At 40.3% G+C, this 15,959-nt stretch overlaps 2 protein-coding genes across 2 annotated transcripts; one reads left to right on the forward strand and one right to left on the reverse strand.

The window, feature by feature from the left end:
- The first annotated feature begins 21 nt into the window (after positions 1–21).
- On the forward strand, positions 22–6,297 carry faua (FAU ubiquitin like and ribosomal protein S30 fusion a). Its single transcript, XM_084091032.1, has 5 exons — positions 22–87; positions 1,284–1,364; positions 1,448–1,592; positions 5,920–5,975; positions 6,079–6,297. Exons 2-5 carry the CDS (start codon positions 1,290–1,292, stop codon positions 6,202–6,204), a joined length of 402 nt encoding a protein of 133 aa, XP_083947158.1. The 5' UTR covers positions 22–87; positions 1,284–1,289; the 3' UTR covers positions 6,205–6,297.
- A 1,082-nt stretch (positions 6,298–7,379) lies between these two features.
- On the reverse strand, positions 7,380–13,667 carry fkbp3 (FKBP prolyl isomerase 3). Its single transcript, XM_084091944.1, has 7 exons — positions 13,509–13,667; positions 12,907–13,008; positions 12,529–12,627; positions 10,092–10,227; positions 9,753–9,820; positions 7,691–7,788; positions 7,380–7,592 (listed from the first exon to the last, which is right to left on the reverse strand). Exons 1-7 carry the CDS (start codon positions 13,647–13,649, stop codon positions 7,538–7,540), a joined length of 699 nt encoding a protein of 232 aa, XP_083948070.1. The 5' UTR covers positions 13,650–13,667; the 3' UTR covers positions 7,380–7,537.
- Positions 13,668–15,959: the final 2,292 nt, after the last annotated feature.

Here is a 15,959-nt window from a genome sequence, read left to right on the forward strand (position 1 = left end):
GGGCCGCGTTTTTCCCAGAGTTCTTTGCTCCGCACATGCGCACTTTCCTTTCCTCGTCCAGTTGTGGAACGACTAGCATCATCAAATGTAAGGCCTGCTAATCAAATCACTTATTTATCGCGTTTATCGTCTTTAATGTACTTTAATGCTGCATGAACTGCATTCATAAGCGTTATCGTGTGTTATGTTCAAACCCTGAGCCGAAATATCTCAGTATAAGCCTTAAAATCGCGTTTATTTTCTCCGGGTGATCCACACGGCGCTCGCGCACGCGACACACTCACTCTTACACGAGTTTCTGCTAATATCTGTCATTAAACATTTAGTCTCATATCTCTTAAAAGATGATAAACAGTTACAGTAACTTTAAGAGAATGCAGAAAGACAAATATCATGAAAACGTTATCATGAAATCATGGTTTCCGTTACAAAATACATCAGAAATTAGTTGGTTTAAGGACAATAAAACCTGTTTCGGACCATTAAGATTAAAATTAAGAAATATTTATGATTATTATCAGTTATTTACATTTTTATTTCAGGATTATTTGAAGGTTAAAAAGAACAGCATTTATATGAAATATAATCTTTTTGTAACGTTAACATTATAAATGTATAAATGCATCCTTGATGAATAAAAGTATACATTTCTTTCCACAAAAAAAAGTAAACATTTGAATTATAGTGTATAATGTTACAAAAGCTTTCTATTTCAGGTCAATTCTGCACTTTTAAACTTTATATTCATCAAAGAATCCTGAGAAATAAAATGTATCAATGTTTTCATACAGAAATATGAACTGTTTTTAACACTGATTATAATCATAAATGTTTCTTGATCATCAAATCTTCATCACTTTACTATATATTCACATAGACAACAGCTGATTTACAGTAGAATAATATTTCACCATTTTTACTTCTTTTAATCAAATAAATCCAGCTTTGGTGACATTTCGAAAACATAAAAAATCGTATCAATCCTAAACTTTTTAATGGTATTGTTTATATATATATAAGTTTGAATATATCATTGTTACTTTTGATCCGTGACGTCTGGTCTGGTTCAGTGAGTTGGTCTGGTCTTAGCGGGTCTGGGGTGCGTTTCCCGAAAGCATCGTTGGCCAACTATGGTCGCAAGTTCATCGCAATGTCCACTGAACTCTATTGGTAACGAGGGAACTTGCGACCATAGTTGGCTAACGATGCTTTCGGGAAACGCACCCCTGATTGAGTCTGGTCTGAGTGTGTGTTGATCTGGTGTGTGTGTGTGTGTGTTTCAGCTCATCATGCAGCTGTTCCTGCGCGCTCAGTCTCTACACACACTCCAGGTGTCCGGACACGAGACCGTCCATGACATCAAGGTGAGCATGAGCCTCAGTGTGTTCTCAGACGTGTGTGTGTGTGTGTGTGCGCTCGCGCTCATGCTGTGTGTGTGTGTGTGTAGGCTCAGGTCCAGGCTCTGGAGGGTCTGTCTGTGGAGGAGCAGGTGCTTCTGCTGTCCGGATCTCCACTGGAAGACGAACACACACTTCTGAGCTGCGGAGTCACTGAGCACTGCACACTGGAGCTCACCGCCAGACTCCTGGGAGGTACGCAGTCTCTCACTCACACACACACACACACACACACTCACTCTCACACACTAACACCACAGTCACACACACACACACACTCACTCACTCACTCACTCACTCACACTAACACCACAGTCACACACACACACACACACACACTGGAGCTCACCGCCAGACTCCTGGGAGGTACTCACTCACTCACACACACACTCAATCACTCACACTAACACCGCAGTCACACACACACACACACACACACACACACTCACTCACTCACACTAACACCACAGTCACACACACACACACACACACACACACACTGGAGCTCACCGCCAGACTCCTGGGAGGTACTCACTCACTCACTCACACACACACTCACTCACTCACACTAACACCACAGTCACACACACACACACACACACACACTCACTCACTCACTCACACTAACACCACAGTCACACACACACTGGAGCTCACCGCCAGACTCCTGGGAGGTACTCACTCACTCACTCACACACACACTCACTCACTCACAGTAACACCGCAGTCACACACACTGGAGCTCACCGCCAGACTCCTGGGAGGTACTCACTCACTCACTCACTCACACACACACTCACTCACTCACACTAACACCGCAGTCACACACACACTGGAGCTCACCGCCAGACTCCTGGGAGGTACACTCGCACACTAACACAGTCACACACACACAAGGGGTGTAACGGTACACGTATTCGTATTGAACGGTTCGGTACGAGGCTTTCGGTTCGGTACGCATTACAAACTGAACGGTTCGTTGGACAATTTTTCCTGCCGAACAACATTTCGTTATTTCACATGCAGGCTGATAATCGACCACAACATTGCCCAACATCAAATGACAAACATAATGTAAGCGGAACGAAACTGCGCTACTCGTTATTTTGTGCTTCACGGACCGTTTATCAGTTTGGACCAAAGCAGCGCGAGCCGATCTTGATCAAGCGACACTGTTACTACACAGCGCTAAGAGATCCAGTAAAGAAAGCATTTGAATTCGCCACTGAAGTAGGGATGGTAAGATTCACCGATTCGCATCGGCATAAAAGCTAAGGATGCGATGCATCGATTTAAATAAGTGTGCATCGGATAAGTTGACATTTGTATCGCGATGCATCGTTTCTAACATATTTGCATCGGTAAAAAACGATTTATTCATTTATATTTATTAGTAGATGCGCTATACTTCTACTATTTAGAAAGTGATCAATCATTTTGTGACCAATATTTTATTATATAACTGCTGCGTCCACAACGAACGCGAATAGAGCGTCTGGAGCTAGTGGTTTCCATGTTAAAAAGACGCGTTGACGCGCGTCTGGTGGTCTTGCGGCGCGATAGACACGTTTAGCACTGCGCGATGGACGCGATTTCCCCTCATTCGCGTCTCATCACCATCACTCAACTGTTGCTCAAGCGCGTTCTCTCATCACCACTGCTGCAGCTGCTACGTGAATATGACGCATCACAACACTACGGAGTGCGATGCGTGTCATGAGTCACCTACAACCTTAAAGTAGGATATATATATATTTGCATTTGAATACAGTTATGAACGTTTATTTTTATTATTGTTTGTTAAAACAGCATCTTCTTTCAGCTGAAAAAAAAATTTTTTTTTATATTTTATAACCTGCCAAAAAAATATATTTTTTTTTTGTGTGAAAACCAAATCTTTTGTTTGTGAAAGAGCCATTAAAAGTCAGGCACTTAAGCTACTTTATGATTTGCTGTATGTCTGATATTTATTTTTAAATAAATAAAAGTTAACTATCTATAATTGCATAGCATATTACATTGAATCGCATCGCGCTGAATCGCATCGAAATCGTATCGCACTGCATCGTAATAGTAGTGAATCGCATCGCATCGGTAGCTGCTTATGTATCTTTAATGTATCGTATCGTTGGCTATGCATGGAGATGCGTATCGTATCGGCCTTAGGTATGGAGATGCCCATCCCTACACTGAAGTAATAACATCGCTGCGAGATCTAGTGAGAAACATTCATATTTCTCCGTTATTTACGGATCAAACAGCGCATTACGTCGGTTTTATTTCGACATTATGAATAAAATTGCTGCCCTCAAATGTTAATCTGAAATAAAATACACCTTTGTTTATAACTACTACAATATTACGTTTCATTTTTTTTAAGGAGCTGTTTTTGTTTTATATGCTCCTAAGAAGAGTCAAGTATAGCTCCATCATTGCTCAGTTAAAAATGATTATACTTTATGATGTTAGTTTTAGTTAAAAAAAAAATTAAATCAAGGAAATTTCTCTGGCATTTCTTTCTTTTTGCTGTATCGAAAACGTACCGAACCGTGACACCAGTGTATCGTATCGAACCGTGACAGTGTATCGTATCGAACCGAACCGTGACACCAGTGTATCGAACCGTGACACCAGTGTATCGAACCGAACCGTGACACCAGTGTATCGTATCGAACCGAACCGTGACACCAGTGTATCGAACCGAACCGTGACACCAGTGTATCGTATCGAACCGAACCGTGACACCAGTGTATCGTATCGAACCGTGACACCAGTGTATCGAACCGAACCGTGACACCAGTGTATCGAACCGAACCGTGACACCAGTGTATCGTATCGAACCGTGACACCAGTGTATCGTATCGAACCGAACCGTGACACCAGTGTATCGTATCGAACCGTGACACCAGTGTATCGAACCGAACCGTGACACCAGTGTATCGAACCGAACCGTGACACCAGTGTATCGTATCGAACCGTGACACCAGTGTATCGTATCGAACCGTGACAACAGTGTATCGTATCGAACTGTGACACCAGTGTATCGTATCGAACCGAACCGAACCGTGACACCAGTGTATCGAACCGAACCGTGACACCAGTGTATCGAACCGAACCGTGACACCAGTGTATCGTATCGAACCGAACCGTGACACCAGTGTATCGTATCGAACCGTGACACCAGTGTATCGTATCGAACCGTGACACCAGTGTATCGTATCGAACCGTGACACCAGTGTATCGTATCGAACCGAACCGTGACACCAGTGTATCGAACCGTGACACCAGTGTATCGTATCGAACCGAACCGTGACACCAGTGTATCGAACCGTGACACCAGTGTATCGAACCGAACCGTGACACCAGTGTATCGTATCGAACCGAACCGTGACACCAGTGTATCGTATCGAACCGTGACAGTGTATCGTATCGAACCGTGACACCAGTGTATCGAACCGAACCGTGACACCAGTGTATCGAACCGAACCGTGACACCAGTGTATCGTATCGAACCGAACCGTGACACCAGTGTATCGAACCGAACCGTGACACCAGTGTATCGTATCAAACCGTGACAGTGTATCGTATCGAACCGTGACACCAGTGTATCGTATCGAACCGTGACACCAGTGTATCGTATCGAACCGTGACAGTGTATCGAACCGAACCGTGACACCATCGTATCGAACCGTGACAGTGTATCGTATCGAACCGTGACACCAGTGTATCGTATCGAACCGTGACACCAGTGTATCGTATCGAACCGTGACACCAGTGTATCGTATCGAACCGTGACACCAGTGTATCGTATCGAACCGTGACACCAGTGTATCGTATCGAACCGTGACACCAGTGTATCGTATCGAACCGTGACACCAGTGTATCGTATCGAACCGTGACACCAGTGTATCGTATCGAACCGTGACACCAGTGTATCGTATCGAACCGTGACAGTGTATCGAACCGAACCGTGACACCATCGTATCGAACCGTGACAGTGTATCGTATCGAACCGTGACACCAGTGTATCGTATCGAACCGTGACACCAGTGTATCGTATCGAACCGTGACACCAGTGTATCGTATCGAACCGTGACACCAGTGTATCGTATCGAACCGAACCGTGAATTTTGTGAACTGTTACACCCCTAACTCACTGTCACTCACTCACACACACACACTCACTTTAATATTATATAATTGTAATTAAAATGTTTATATTTTATTAATTTATAAATATGTATTGATTTATAATTTGTAAGTGAATATTTCAATTAATATATAATCTATAATTAATTTGATTAATTTATAATGAAATATTTCAATTATTTTAATGTTATATACTATATAATTTAATTTATTCATTTATAATTTAATTTTAATTAATTTATAATTGATATTTATTCATTAGTATTTCAGTTCATCTGAATGCTCTCAGATCCATGGCTAATGTTCCCTGTGTTTTACCAGAATGTTCTCAGTTCTCAGTTGTAATGTGTGTGTGTGTGTGTGTGTTGATCAGGTAAAGTTCACGGATCTCTGGCTCGTGCCGGTAAAGTAAGAGGACAGACACCCAAAGTGAGTCGTTTGTTTATCATTATTCTGAAATCAAATGTATTTCCTGTATTTTCCTCAGATGCAGTTCTGTTGGCTAACTCCAGTTCTGTCTGTGTGTGTGTAGGTGGACAAACAGGAGAAGAAGAAGAAGAAGACGGGCCGCGCCAAGCGTCGCATCCAGTACAACCGTCGCTTCGTTAACGTGGTTCCCACATTCGGGAAGAAGAAGGGTCCCAACGCCAACTCCTAAACCCTGATCATGTTCATCACTGATCACATGACCCATCACTGATCACTCTCTCTCTGGAGAAACATGTGCTCATAATAAAGATGCTTGAGCTGACATGGGTCTCATTCATTCAGGCTTACTGTGCATGTCATGTGATCCGTGAAATATCAATATATTCATCTATTTTATAGTGTGTATTTAAGGAAAAATTGTAGTGCAATCACAGATTTATGGAAAATACATGCATGTGCATATAAATATATATACACACACACATAATTTGTGTATATAATGGGGAGCCAAACAAGAAATAATTATATGTAAATTGTGAATATATAAATGTAAATCTGAATATAGATAGGCCTGAATATATAAATGTAAATCCAAGTATATAGTTATGTCAGAATATAGATTTATACATCCTGAACATATAGTTGTAACTGAATATATAAATGTAATTCCTGAATATATAGTTATAATTCCGAATTATAAAATGTAAATACGAGTATATAGTTATAAAACTTTGAATATATAAAGGCAAATCCTGAATATATAGTTATAACAATATATAAATGTAAATTCTGAATATAGTTATAAAACTGAATATATAAAGGTAAATCCTTAATATATAGTTATAACTCTGAATATAAAACATAAATATGAGTATATAGTTATAAAACTGAATATATAGTTATAACTGAATATAGAAATATAAGTCTTGAGTATATAGATATAACATATAAAAGTAAATCCTAAATTTATAGTTACAACTGAATATATAAATGTAAATTCTGAATATATAGTTATAACTCTTGAATATATTAATGCAAATCCTGAATATATAGTTATAACTCTGAATATAAAATGTAAATACGAGTGTACAGTTATAAAACTGAATATATAAATGTAAATCCTGAATATATAGTTATAACTCCTAATATAGAAATGTAAATTAATATATAGCTCGTCAGAATATATATTTATAAATCCTGAATATATAGTTAGAACTCTGAATATATAATATTTAAATTTATATATTCAGAGTTCTAACTATATATTCAGATTTGCAACTATAAACCGGATTTATATTTATATCTATAGAGTTATATACACATAATATATATATATAAAATACAGTTCTTGATAAGTTTTAGTTTTTGAAAGCTGGATGTGTAAGAACGGCACACAACACACTGTTCAGGGTTTGTTTTTATTGCAGCTTTACAATCATGCAAAAATAGTCAGAAAACTTCTCTTTGTCAGGCTGAATAACTTGTGATTAATAATGAACATGTCTAAACAAACGTTCCCTCTAAACCTCCGTCACGTGGTTCCCGTCGGTCGACTGAAATGATCAATCAATAGCCACCAGCTCCACCTCAAATATCAGCTTTGCGTTCGGTGGGATTCTGGGTAATAATGGTTAAGGCCAAAGTAACAATCGCATATCATCAGTCTGAAGAACATGATCAAATAATCAATTAGTGAAGCGTTTAACGAAGGATACTTTGAATCTGGAAGGCCTTTCCTCCCGTACGCCCAATCCGACTCGATCTCCAACCGCGCCGTCTCACCTTTACTCATCGTCAGCACACCTTCATCCCACTGCACACACACACACACACACACACACACACACACACTGTCATCTGAGGATCTCTGGTGATCAATGAATCATACAGATCACTAATGAATCTCGAATCAGTAATGAATCGTAACTCACCCCTTGGGTCACTAATGAATCATAACTCACCCCTTGAATAACTAATGAATCTTGACTCACCCCTCGAATCACTAATGAATCGTGACTCACCCCTCGAATCACTAATGAATCGTAACTCGCCCCTCGGATCACTAATGACCCTTCGAATCACCAATGAATCGTGACTCGTCCCTCGAATCACTAACGAATCGTAACTCTCCCCTCGGATCACTAATGAATCGTAACTCGCCCCTCGGATCACTAATGACCCCTCAAATCACCAATGAATCGTGACTCGTCCCTCGAATTACTAATGAATTGTGACTCACCCCTCGAATCATTAATGAATCGTAACTCGCCCCTTGGATCACTAATGGCCCCTCAAATCACCAATGAATTGTGACTCACCCCTCAAATCACTAATGAATCATGACTCGCCCCTCAAAGCACTAATGAATCGTGACTCACCCCTCTAATCAATAATGAATCGTGACTCACCCCTCAGATAACTAATGAATCGTGACTCACCCCTCTAATCACTAATGAATCGTGACTCACCCCTCGAATCACTAATGAATCGTGACTCACCCCTCAGATAACTAATGAATCGTGACTCACCCCTCTAATCACTAATGAATCGTGACTCACCCCTCGAATCATTAGTGAATCGTGACTCACCCCTCGGATCACTAATGAATCGTAACTCACCCCTCGAAACACTAATGAATCGTGACTCACCCCTCGAATCACTAATGAATCATGACTCACCCCTCGAATCACTAATGAATCGTAACTCGCCCCTTGGATCACTAATGACCCCTCAAATCACCAATGAATTGTGACTCGCCCCTCAAATCACTAATGAATCATGACTCGCCCCTCAAATCACTAATGAATCGTGACTCACCCCTCAAATCACTAATGAATCGTGACTCGCCCCTCAAATCACTAATGAATCGTGACTCACCCCTCGAAACACTAATGAATCGTGACTCACCCCTCAGATAACTAATGAATCGTGACTCACCCCTCTAATCACTAATGAATCGTGACTCACCCCTCAGATAACTAATGAATCGTGACTCACCCCTCGGATCACTAATGAATCGTGACTCACCCCTCAAATCATTAATGAATCGTGACTCACCCCTCGGATCACTAATGAATCGTGACTCACCCCTCAAATCATTAATGAATCGTGACTCACCCCTCGGATCACTAATGAATCGTAACTCACCCCTCGAAACACTAATGAATCGTGACTCACCCCTCAGATAACTAATGAATCGTAACTCACCCCTCGAATCACTAATGAATCGTGACTCACCCCTCGGATCACTAATGAATCGTAACTCACCCCTCGAAACACTAATGAATCGTGACTCACCCCTCGAATCACTAATGAATCGTGACTCACCCCTCAGATAACTAATGAATCGTGACTCACCCCTCGGATCACTAATGAATCGTGACTCACCCCTCAAATCATTAATGAATCGTGACTCACCCCTCGGATCACTAATGAATCGTGACTCACCCCTCAAATCATTAATGAATCGTGACTCACCCCTCGGATCACTAATGAATCGTAACTCACCCCTCGAAACACTAATGAATCGTGACTCACCCCTCAGATAACTAATGAATCGTAACTCACCCCTCGAATCACTAATGAATCGTGACTCACCCCTCGGATCACTAATGAATCGTAACTCACCCCTCGAAACACTAATGAATCGTGACTCACCCCTCGAATCACTAATGAATCGTGACTCACCCCTCGGATCACTAATGAATCGTAACTCACCCCTCGAAACACTAATGAATCGTGACTCACCCCTCAGATAACTAATGAATCGTGACTCACCCCTCGAATCACTCGGCCCAGTCCGACCTTGAAGCTCAGCGGTTTGGACTGTTTCTTCTTCTTTGCAGCTGGAACAACAGAAGAGAATCAAACTAAAGATGATTTACAGCGACTCACTAGTGGTTCTCAAACTTATTATTAATTATTAAATATTATTAAAATGCAAATTTCCAATAATGTTTAATAATGTGCAAACCATAAATAAAAACTATAATAGTAGCTCAATGATACTAAAATAACACTGGATGGATATTGGATAAAATATTACCCTGAGACCCGAGAACACATTAAAACAAGTCTAATTCTATATAAAAACACATGCAGTATTAATATTCTCACACGCTGGGATGTTGGTGTCGAAGACGGTCCCGTCCTCCAGTGTCCCGCTGTACCAGCAGCTCACAGTGTCTCCCTTCCTCGGGAAGTTCGTCTTGTCTCCTTTCTTCAGGATGGACTTGGTGAACTTCGGAGGACCCTGAGGAGAAACACACGAGCTCAATGGCAACGTTTACATGCAACCAAATAATCTGTTAGTTAATGGCATTGATCGCTCAATCTGACTGAAAGCCTTCATGCAAAAACACCTTAATCGATCCGACTGAGCTCGATCCCAATGAGATTCCGATCGGATTCAAAGGGATGGTTTATTTCTTTTCTAATCTGATCGAGAGAACATGTAAACACTTGATCGGATTGAAAACTGAAACCGAAAGGACTGCGCATGTGCAATGACGTAGAAATAGCGTAATGACTGTTAGATTTTGGTGTATTTGGCCGAGCAGTGGTTTGGGTGGCTCGCCAATGTATTAGATTTCTCCAATACATAAAATAAGTAAGCTTGACCAGAGTGGGGAGAAGAATTTATTGAAGGTTTGTAGTGTAGCAGTCCTTCAGCAGCGATGTTAGCATGTCGCCCTTCAACAATCTTAACCCAACGTTCTGTGTCTGAGACAGAACTTTATACATGAAGACAAAAGGGCTACAAACAAAGGAAAACTGTGAGGACCTCCCACAGGAGATCGATCTATACTACAATCTACCTTGAGCAATGTGGTTTCACACCCATCAGTTTCTATGGGCCATTTGTCTGTATGGGCCATATGACTGTGGGCCATTTGGTTCACACAGCCACTGTTTTCAGTTGATTAAATCTAAGTCACAATGTAAATGAATCTGATGACTGAAAATACAAAATCTATCATGACGTAGAAATAGCGCAATGACGTTGAAATAGCGTAATGATGTAGAAATAGCGTAATGATGTAGAAATAGCGTAATGACGTAGAAATAGCGTAATAACGTAGAAATAGCGTAATGATGTAGAAATAGCGTAATGACGTAGAAATAGCGTAATAACGTATAAATAGCGTAATGACATAGAAATAGCGTAATGACGTTGGAATAGCGCAATGACGTAGAAATAGCGCAATGACGTAGAAATAGCGCAATGATGTAGAAATAGTGTAATGACAGAAATAGCGTAATGACATAGAAATAGTGTAATGACAGAAATAGCGTAATGACATTGAAATAGCGTAGCAATGGCATAATGACATAGAAATAGCGTAATGACATTGGAATAGTGTAATGATGTAGAAATAGCGTAATGACGTGCGTAATGACGTAGAAATAGCATGATGATGTTGGAATAGTGCAATGACGTAGAAGTAGCGTAAAGACGTTGAAATAGCGTAAAGACGTTGAAATAGCGTAATGACATTGAAATAGCGTAATGACGTTGAAATAGCGTAATGATATAGAAATAGCGTAATGACAGAAATAGCGTAGTGATGTAGAAAGTGCAATGACGTAGAAATAGCGCAATGATGTTGAAATAGCGTAATGACGTTGAAATAGCGTAATGACAGAAATAGCGTAGTGATGTAGAAATAGTGTAATGATGTAGAAATAGCGCAATGACATTGAAATAGCGCAATGACGTAGAAATAGCGTAATGACGTAGAAATAGCATAATGACGTAGAAATAGCATAATGACGTAGAAATAGCGTAATGATGTTGGAATAGCGTAATGACGTTGAAATAGCGTAATGACATTGAAATAGCGTAGAAATGGCATAATGACGTAGAAATAGCGTAATGACGTGCGTAAAGACGTTGAAATAGCGTAATGACGTTGAAATAGCGTAATGACGTTGGAATAGCGTAGAAATGACGTAATGACGTAAAAATAGCGTAATGATGTAGAAATAGCGTAATGACGTGTGATGCGCTGAACGAGCTGTTCTCCTGTTGAATAAAGTGTGGTATAAACGAGTGTCTCGTCCTCCTATAATCCTCCTCTTCTGCGTGTGTGGAGTGGAGCAGGACAACGGCCCTCCAGTGCTGCTTCAGACTCTCATCGACACACGACTGGTTTTGGCCATTTTTACTGTGTGATCAATATAAGCAGCGGCACAACGGCTCATACGCTCATTATCTCCAAATTATGACCAGAAATGCATCAATATTAAGTCTGCCGTTTAAAAAAAATAAAGAACCAATGTAGGAGAATAGTTATTAAGCGCAAACATCAGGAAACTCTTTATATTCGTGCATGTCAAAAAATATATTCCGATTTGAAGCTTGTGAAATATAAACACACACATCAACCCGATCACATGTTCAGCGTTCATGTAAACACTACAGTCAGATTCATTCCAACTGAATTCATTCTGATTGAAACAAAAGTTGTGCATGTAAACAACATAGCCAATGAAGATTCAACACTCATGTGTGTTCTGATTATGATGATGATGATGATGATGAAGATAGTACCTCATCCACCGTCTCTGTCTTGATTTCTTTGGGATTGTCGTGGATTTTAACAGCTTGAACCTCTTCTGTCACCACGTCCACTTCTGTGCCTTTAAACCTCTGAGAGAAACACAAATCATCGGCTCACAAACTTCTGCTCTGTCCCTGAATGAATCAGCAGTTTTGAACGAATCATTTGAGTGAATGATTCAATGACTCACTCGTTAAGACAGTGATTTGCCGCCACCTACTGGCGGTTTCAGGTTCATTTCTTTTTAGATTATGGGCGAAGACTGAATGTTATCGGTTGTGATTGTAACAATAGTTATGCGATTATAAATAGACTATTATTATTGGCTGTAATAATGTTGAATATGAGATGTTCTGTGTGTTTGTTACCTTGCTCTCAAACAGCTGGTTATATGCTTCAATAAGTTGCTCTTTTTTGGCCGTCTTTGCCACATTCTTAATGTTTCCAAGAAGTTTGTGTTCAGCTAGAAACTGCAAATGACAAGATGATCAATATATATATATATATACACACACACATACATATATATATACATACATACATATACATATATATTAACCTGTATACACACATATATATGAACCTATACACACATCACTTATATTCCACAATACCCTATAATGCATACAATTCTGCTTTATCATGCACATTTAATTTTCATTGCTATGCAAATGTATCTCTATAAATTACTTGTTTTTATACAGTTTGAAATAATGACGCATGCACATATTAATAAGTAAATATGTGAACCTCTCTCTCCCTCCCTCTCTCCCTCTCTCTCTCCCTCTCTCCCTCTCTCTCTCCCTCCCTCTCTCTCTCTCTCTACATATATAGAACATGCATTTGATTTGGACTGTTTTGACACATGACTCCTCTGCCACACACTCTCTGCACGCAGTGTCAGCGTTGCGTGTTGTGTGTTGAGTGGTACGCGGGAGCGCGCAGCTGTAGTGTGTAGTGTGTACACTACCGAGTGTGCTCCGTTATCCTGGATGAATTTGATGAGCTCTTTCTTCGGCACTTCTTCAGTCTTGAGCTGCTCGTCGCTCCACGCTCGCACTAGATCAGCCGCCATCATGATCAATGCGACACACACACTCACCACGTGCATGTAACAGCCAATCACGGCGAAGATGGGGCGTCTTAAAGGAACCGCGGCATGGTGCGTTCACGCTATGTCGTACTTACTTACCATAATAGACCCTTTAAATAAATAAATAAAAAATATGAAAACTTTACAAGGTTTGCAAAGTTGATAACTGTGGGAACGCGTAATAACAGTCTGTGAAAAGGGTCCATTATGAGATTTCAGCTCTTAAAAACAGCACATAATTTAAATTTGTAAGCTGGGAATGCCCTGAGAGCTCCTACTTGTACCACGTGACCACTGTCGCATAATTAATTTCCCCCCAAACCACATCACCAGAAATCCCGCTCTGCAGCTTATTAGGGCCCAACCCCTGAAAGGGCGAAGGCCCTATTGTTTTCGTAAGTATTTTTTTTTTCTTTTTCATTTTTTTTTTTTTTTCTTCATTTTTGCCACTTTTGGGGCCCTTAACATGCTCAAAAACTCTTGAAACTTTGCACACAGGTCAGAACCTGCGGCCATCAGGACCGGACTTAAGCTGGTACCCGGGCGTGGCAGGGGGGCTCGACAGCGCCCCCTGGAATGGGGTCCAAAATCTTGGTCCATATATCAAACACGCTTGCATGTAATAATATGAAACTCAGTACACATATAGATCTCATCGGGCCGAACAACTTTCATGCTCTAAGTTTTACAAAAGTCGGTTATTATACGTTGTTTGGAAAACGCATACAATGGAATGTGAAATACTCCTCCTAGGGAATTCATCCGATCGCCGCCAAACTCGGTGTGAATGAAGTCAAGACATTGAGGATGAATTCTTGCGAACAGATTTTTGATAACAATCATTACCTCAGACCCACAGGAAGTCAGATATTTTGGTTTGAATGTGGATTTTCTGGAGAATTTTCTCTCTCTCTCTGTGTGTGTGTGTGGGGGGGGGGGGATTTGTCTATTCCATTTAATCTTTGTTTTTCAAGGTTTCAGGGGCTTTTGGGGCCCTTAACGTGCTCAAAAACTCTTGAAACTTTCCACACAGGTCAGAACCTGCGGCCATCAGAGCCGGGCTGAAGCTGGTACCCGGGCATGGCAGGGGGGCTCAACAGCGCCCCCTTGGACACGGTCTGAAAACTTGGTCCATAGATCAAACACGCTTGCATGAATTAATATGAAACTCGGTACACATATAGATCTCATCGGGCCGAACAACTTCCGCACTCTAAGTTATTAGCTCCGCCCAACAGGAAGTCGGCTATTATGGGTTGTTTGAAAAACGCATGCTGTGGAATTTGATGTACTCATCCTAGAGAATTCATCCAATCGCCTCCAAACTTGGTCAGCATGAAGTCAAGACATTGAGGATGATAAATTCTGGACGGATTTTTGATATCTCGAACGGTTTGGCCGTGGCGAGGAAACAATGGTTGGCTATTATGGGTTGTTTGAAAATGCATGCTGTGGAATTTGATGTACTCCTCCTAGAGAATTCATCCACTCGCCTCCAAACTCGGTCAGCATGAAGTCAAGACATTGAGGATTCTAAATTGCGGCCGGATTTTTGATATCTCGAACGGTTTGGCCGTGGCGAGGAAACGAATTTATGGCGAAAAAAGATAAAAACGAAGTGTTATAACTTCTGCATACATTAACTGATCTTGATGAAACTTCAGCAGTGTGTTCGTGGTAAGAGGCCGATCACATGTATGTAACTATTGTGAGTCAAAGTTATAGCGCCACCAACTGGCAGCAGGAAGTGTGTCACTTTCTAAATGCTTTTGACAAAAGTGAAGGGGTTAATTTTATGTACAGTCACAAAAATCAGTACACATATTGGTCTCATCGAGCTGGACAATTTTCTAATTTACAGTAATTAGCTCCGAGTAACAGGAAGTCAGATATTTTGGTTTGAATGTGGATTTCTTTGCAAAATCAGCCTCTGTATTTTTACCCACTCCTCTTAAGTGGTTTATTTTATTCCCACCAAACTTTTTTAACATGATGAAAATACATTAAAGATGCTAAATTGTAAACAGATAATAAATATCTCAAACGGTTTTGCTATGGCGAGGGATTAAATTAATGTCAAAAAAGGAAACACTAAAAAACTCCTATCTTCTAAAAATGTAATTATACACCATTTATTTCTATATAAAATTATATATATATATATATTTTGTTACATATATATATAATGTGTATATATATTTTGTTACATATATATATAATGTGTATATATATATATACATATATAATGTATATATATAATGTATATATATATATATATATATATATATAAATATAGCTGCGAGCAGCGATGGAGGGCCCAGGCCGGTG

This window comes from Abramis brama, assembly GCF_963993115.1.
Source record: "Abramis brama genome assembly, chromosome: 18".
Lineage (NCBI taxonomy): Eukaryota > Metazoa > Chordata > Actinopteri > Cypriniformes > Leuciscidae > Abramis > Abramis brama.

Bases quoted from the DNA above. Each gene is read 5' to 3' on its own strand.
- faua (XM_084091032.1), top strand. From the start codon at position 1,290: ATGCAGCTGTTCCTGCGCGCTCAGTCTCTACACACACTCCAGGTGTCC. The intron at 1,365-1,447 runs GTGAGCATGAGC...GTGTGTGTGTAG, and splicing joins AGACCGTCCATGACATCAAG to GCTCAGGTCCAGGCTCTGGA. The intron at 5,976-6,078 runs GTGAGTCGTTTG...GTGTGTGTGTAG, and splicing joins TAAGAGGACAGACACCCAAA to GTGGACAAACAGGAGAAGAA.
- fkbp3 (XM_084091944.1), bottom strand. From the start codon at position 13,649: ATGCACGTGGTGAGTGTGTGTGTCGCATTGATCATGATGGCGGCTGAT. The intron at 13,009-13,508 runs GTAGTGTACACA...TGTCATTTGCAG, and splicing joins AGGATAACGGAGCACACTCG to TTTCTAGCTGAACACAAACT. The intron at 10,228-12,528 runs GTACTATCTTCA...GTTTCTCCTCAG, and splicing joins AGACAGAGACGGTGGATGAG to GGTCCTCCGAAGTTCACCAA.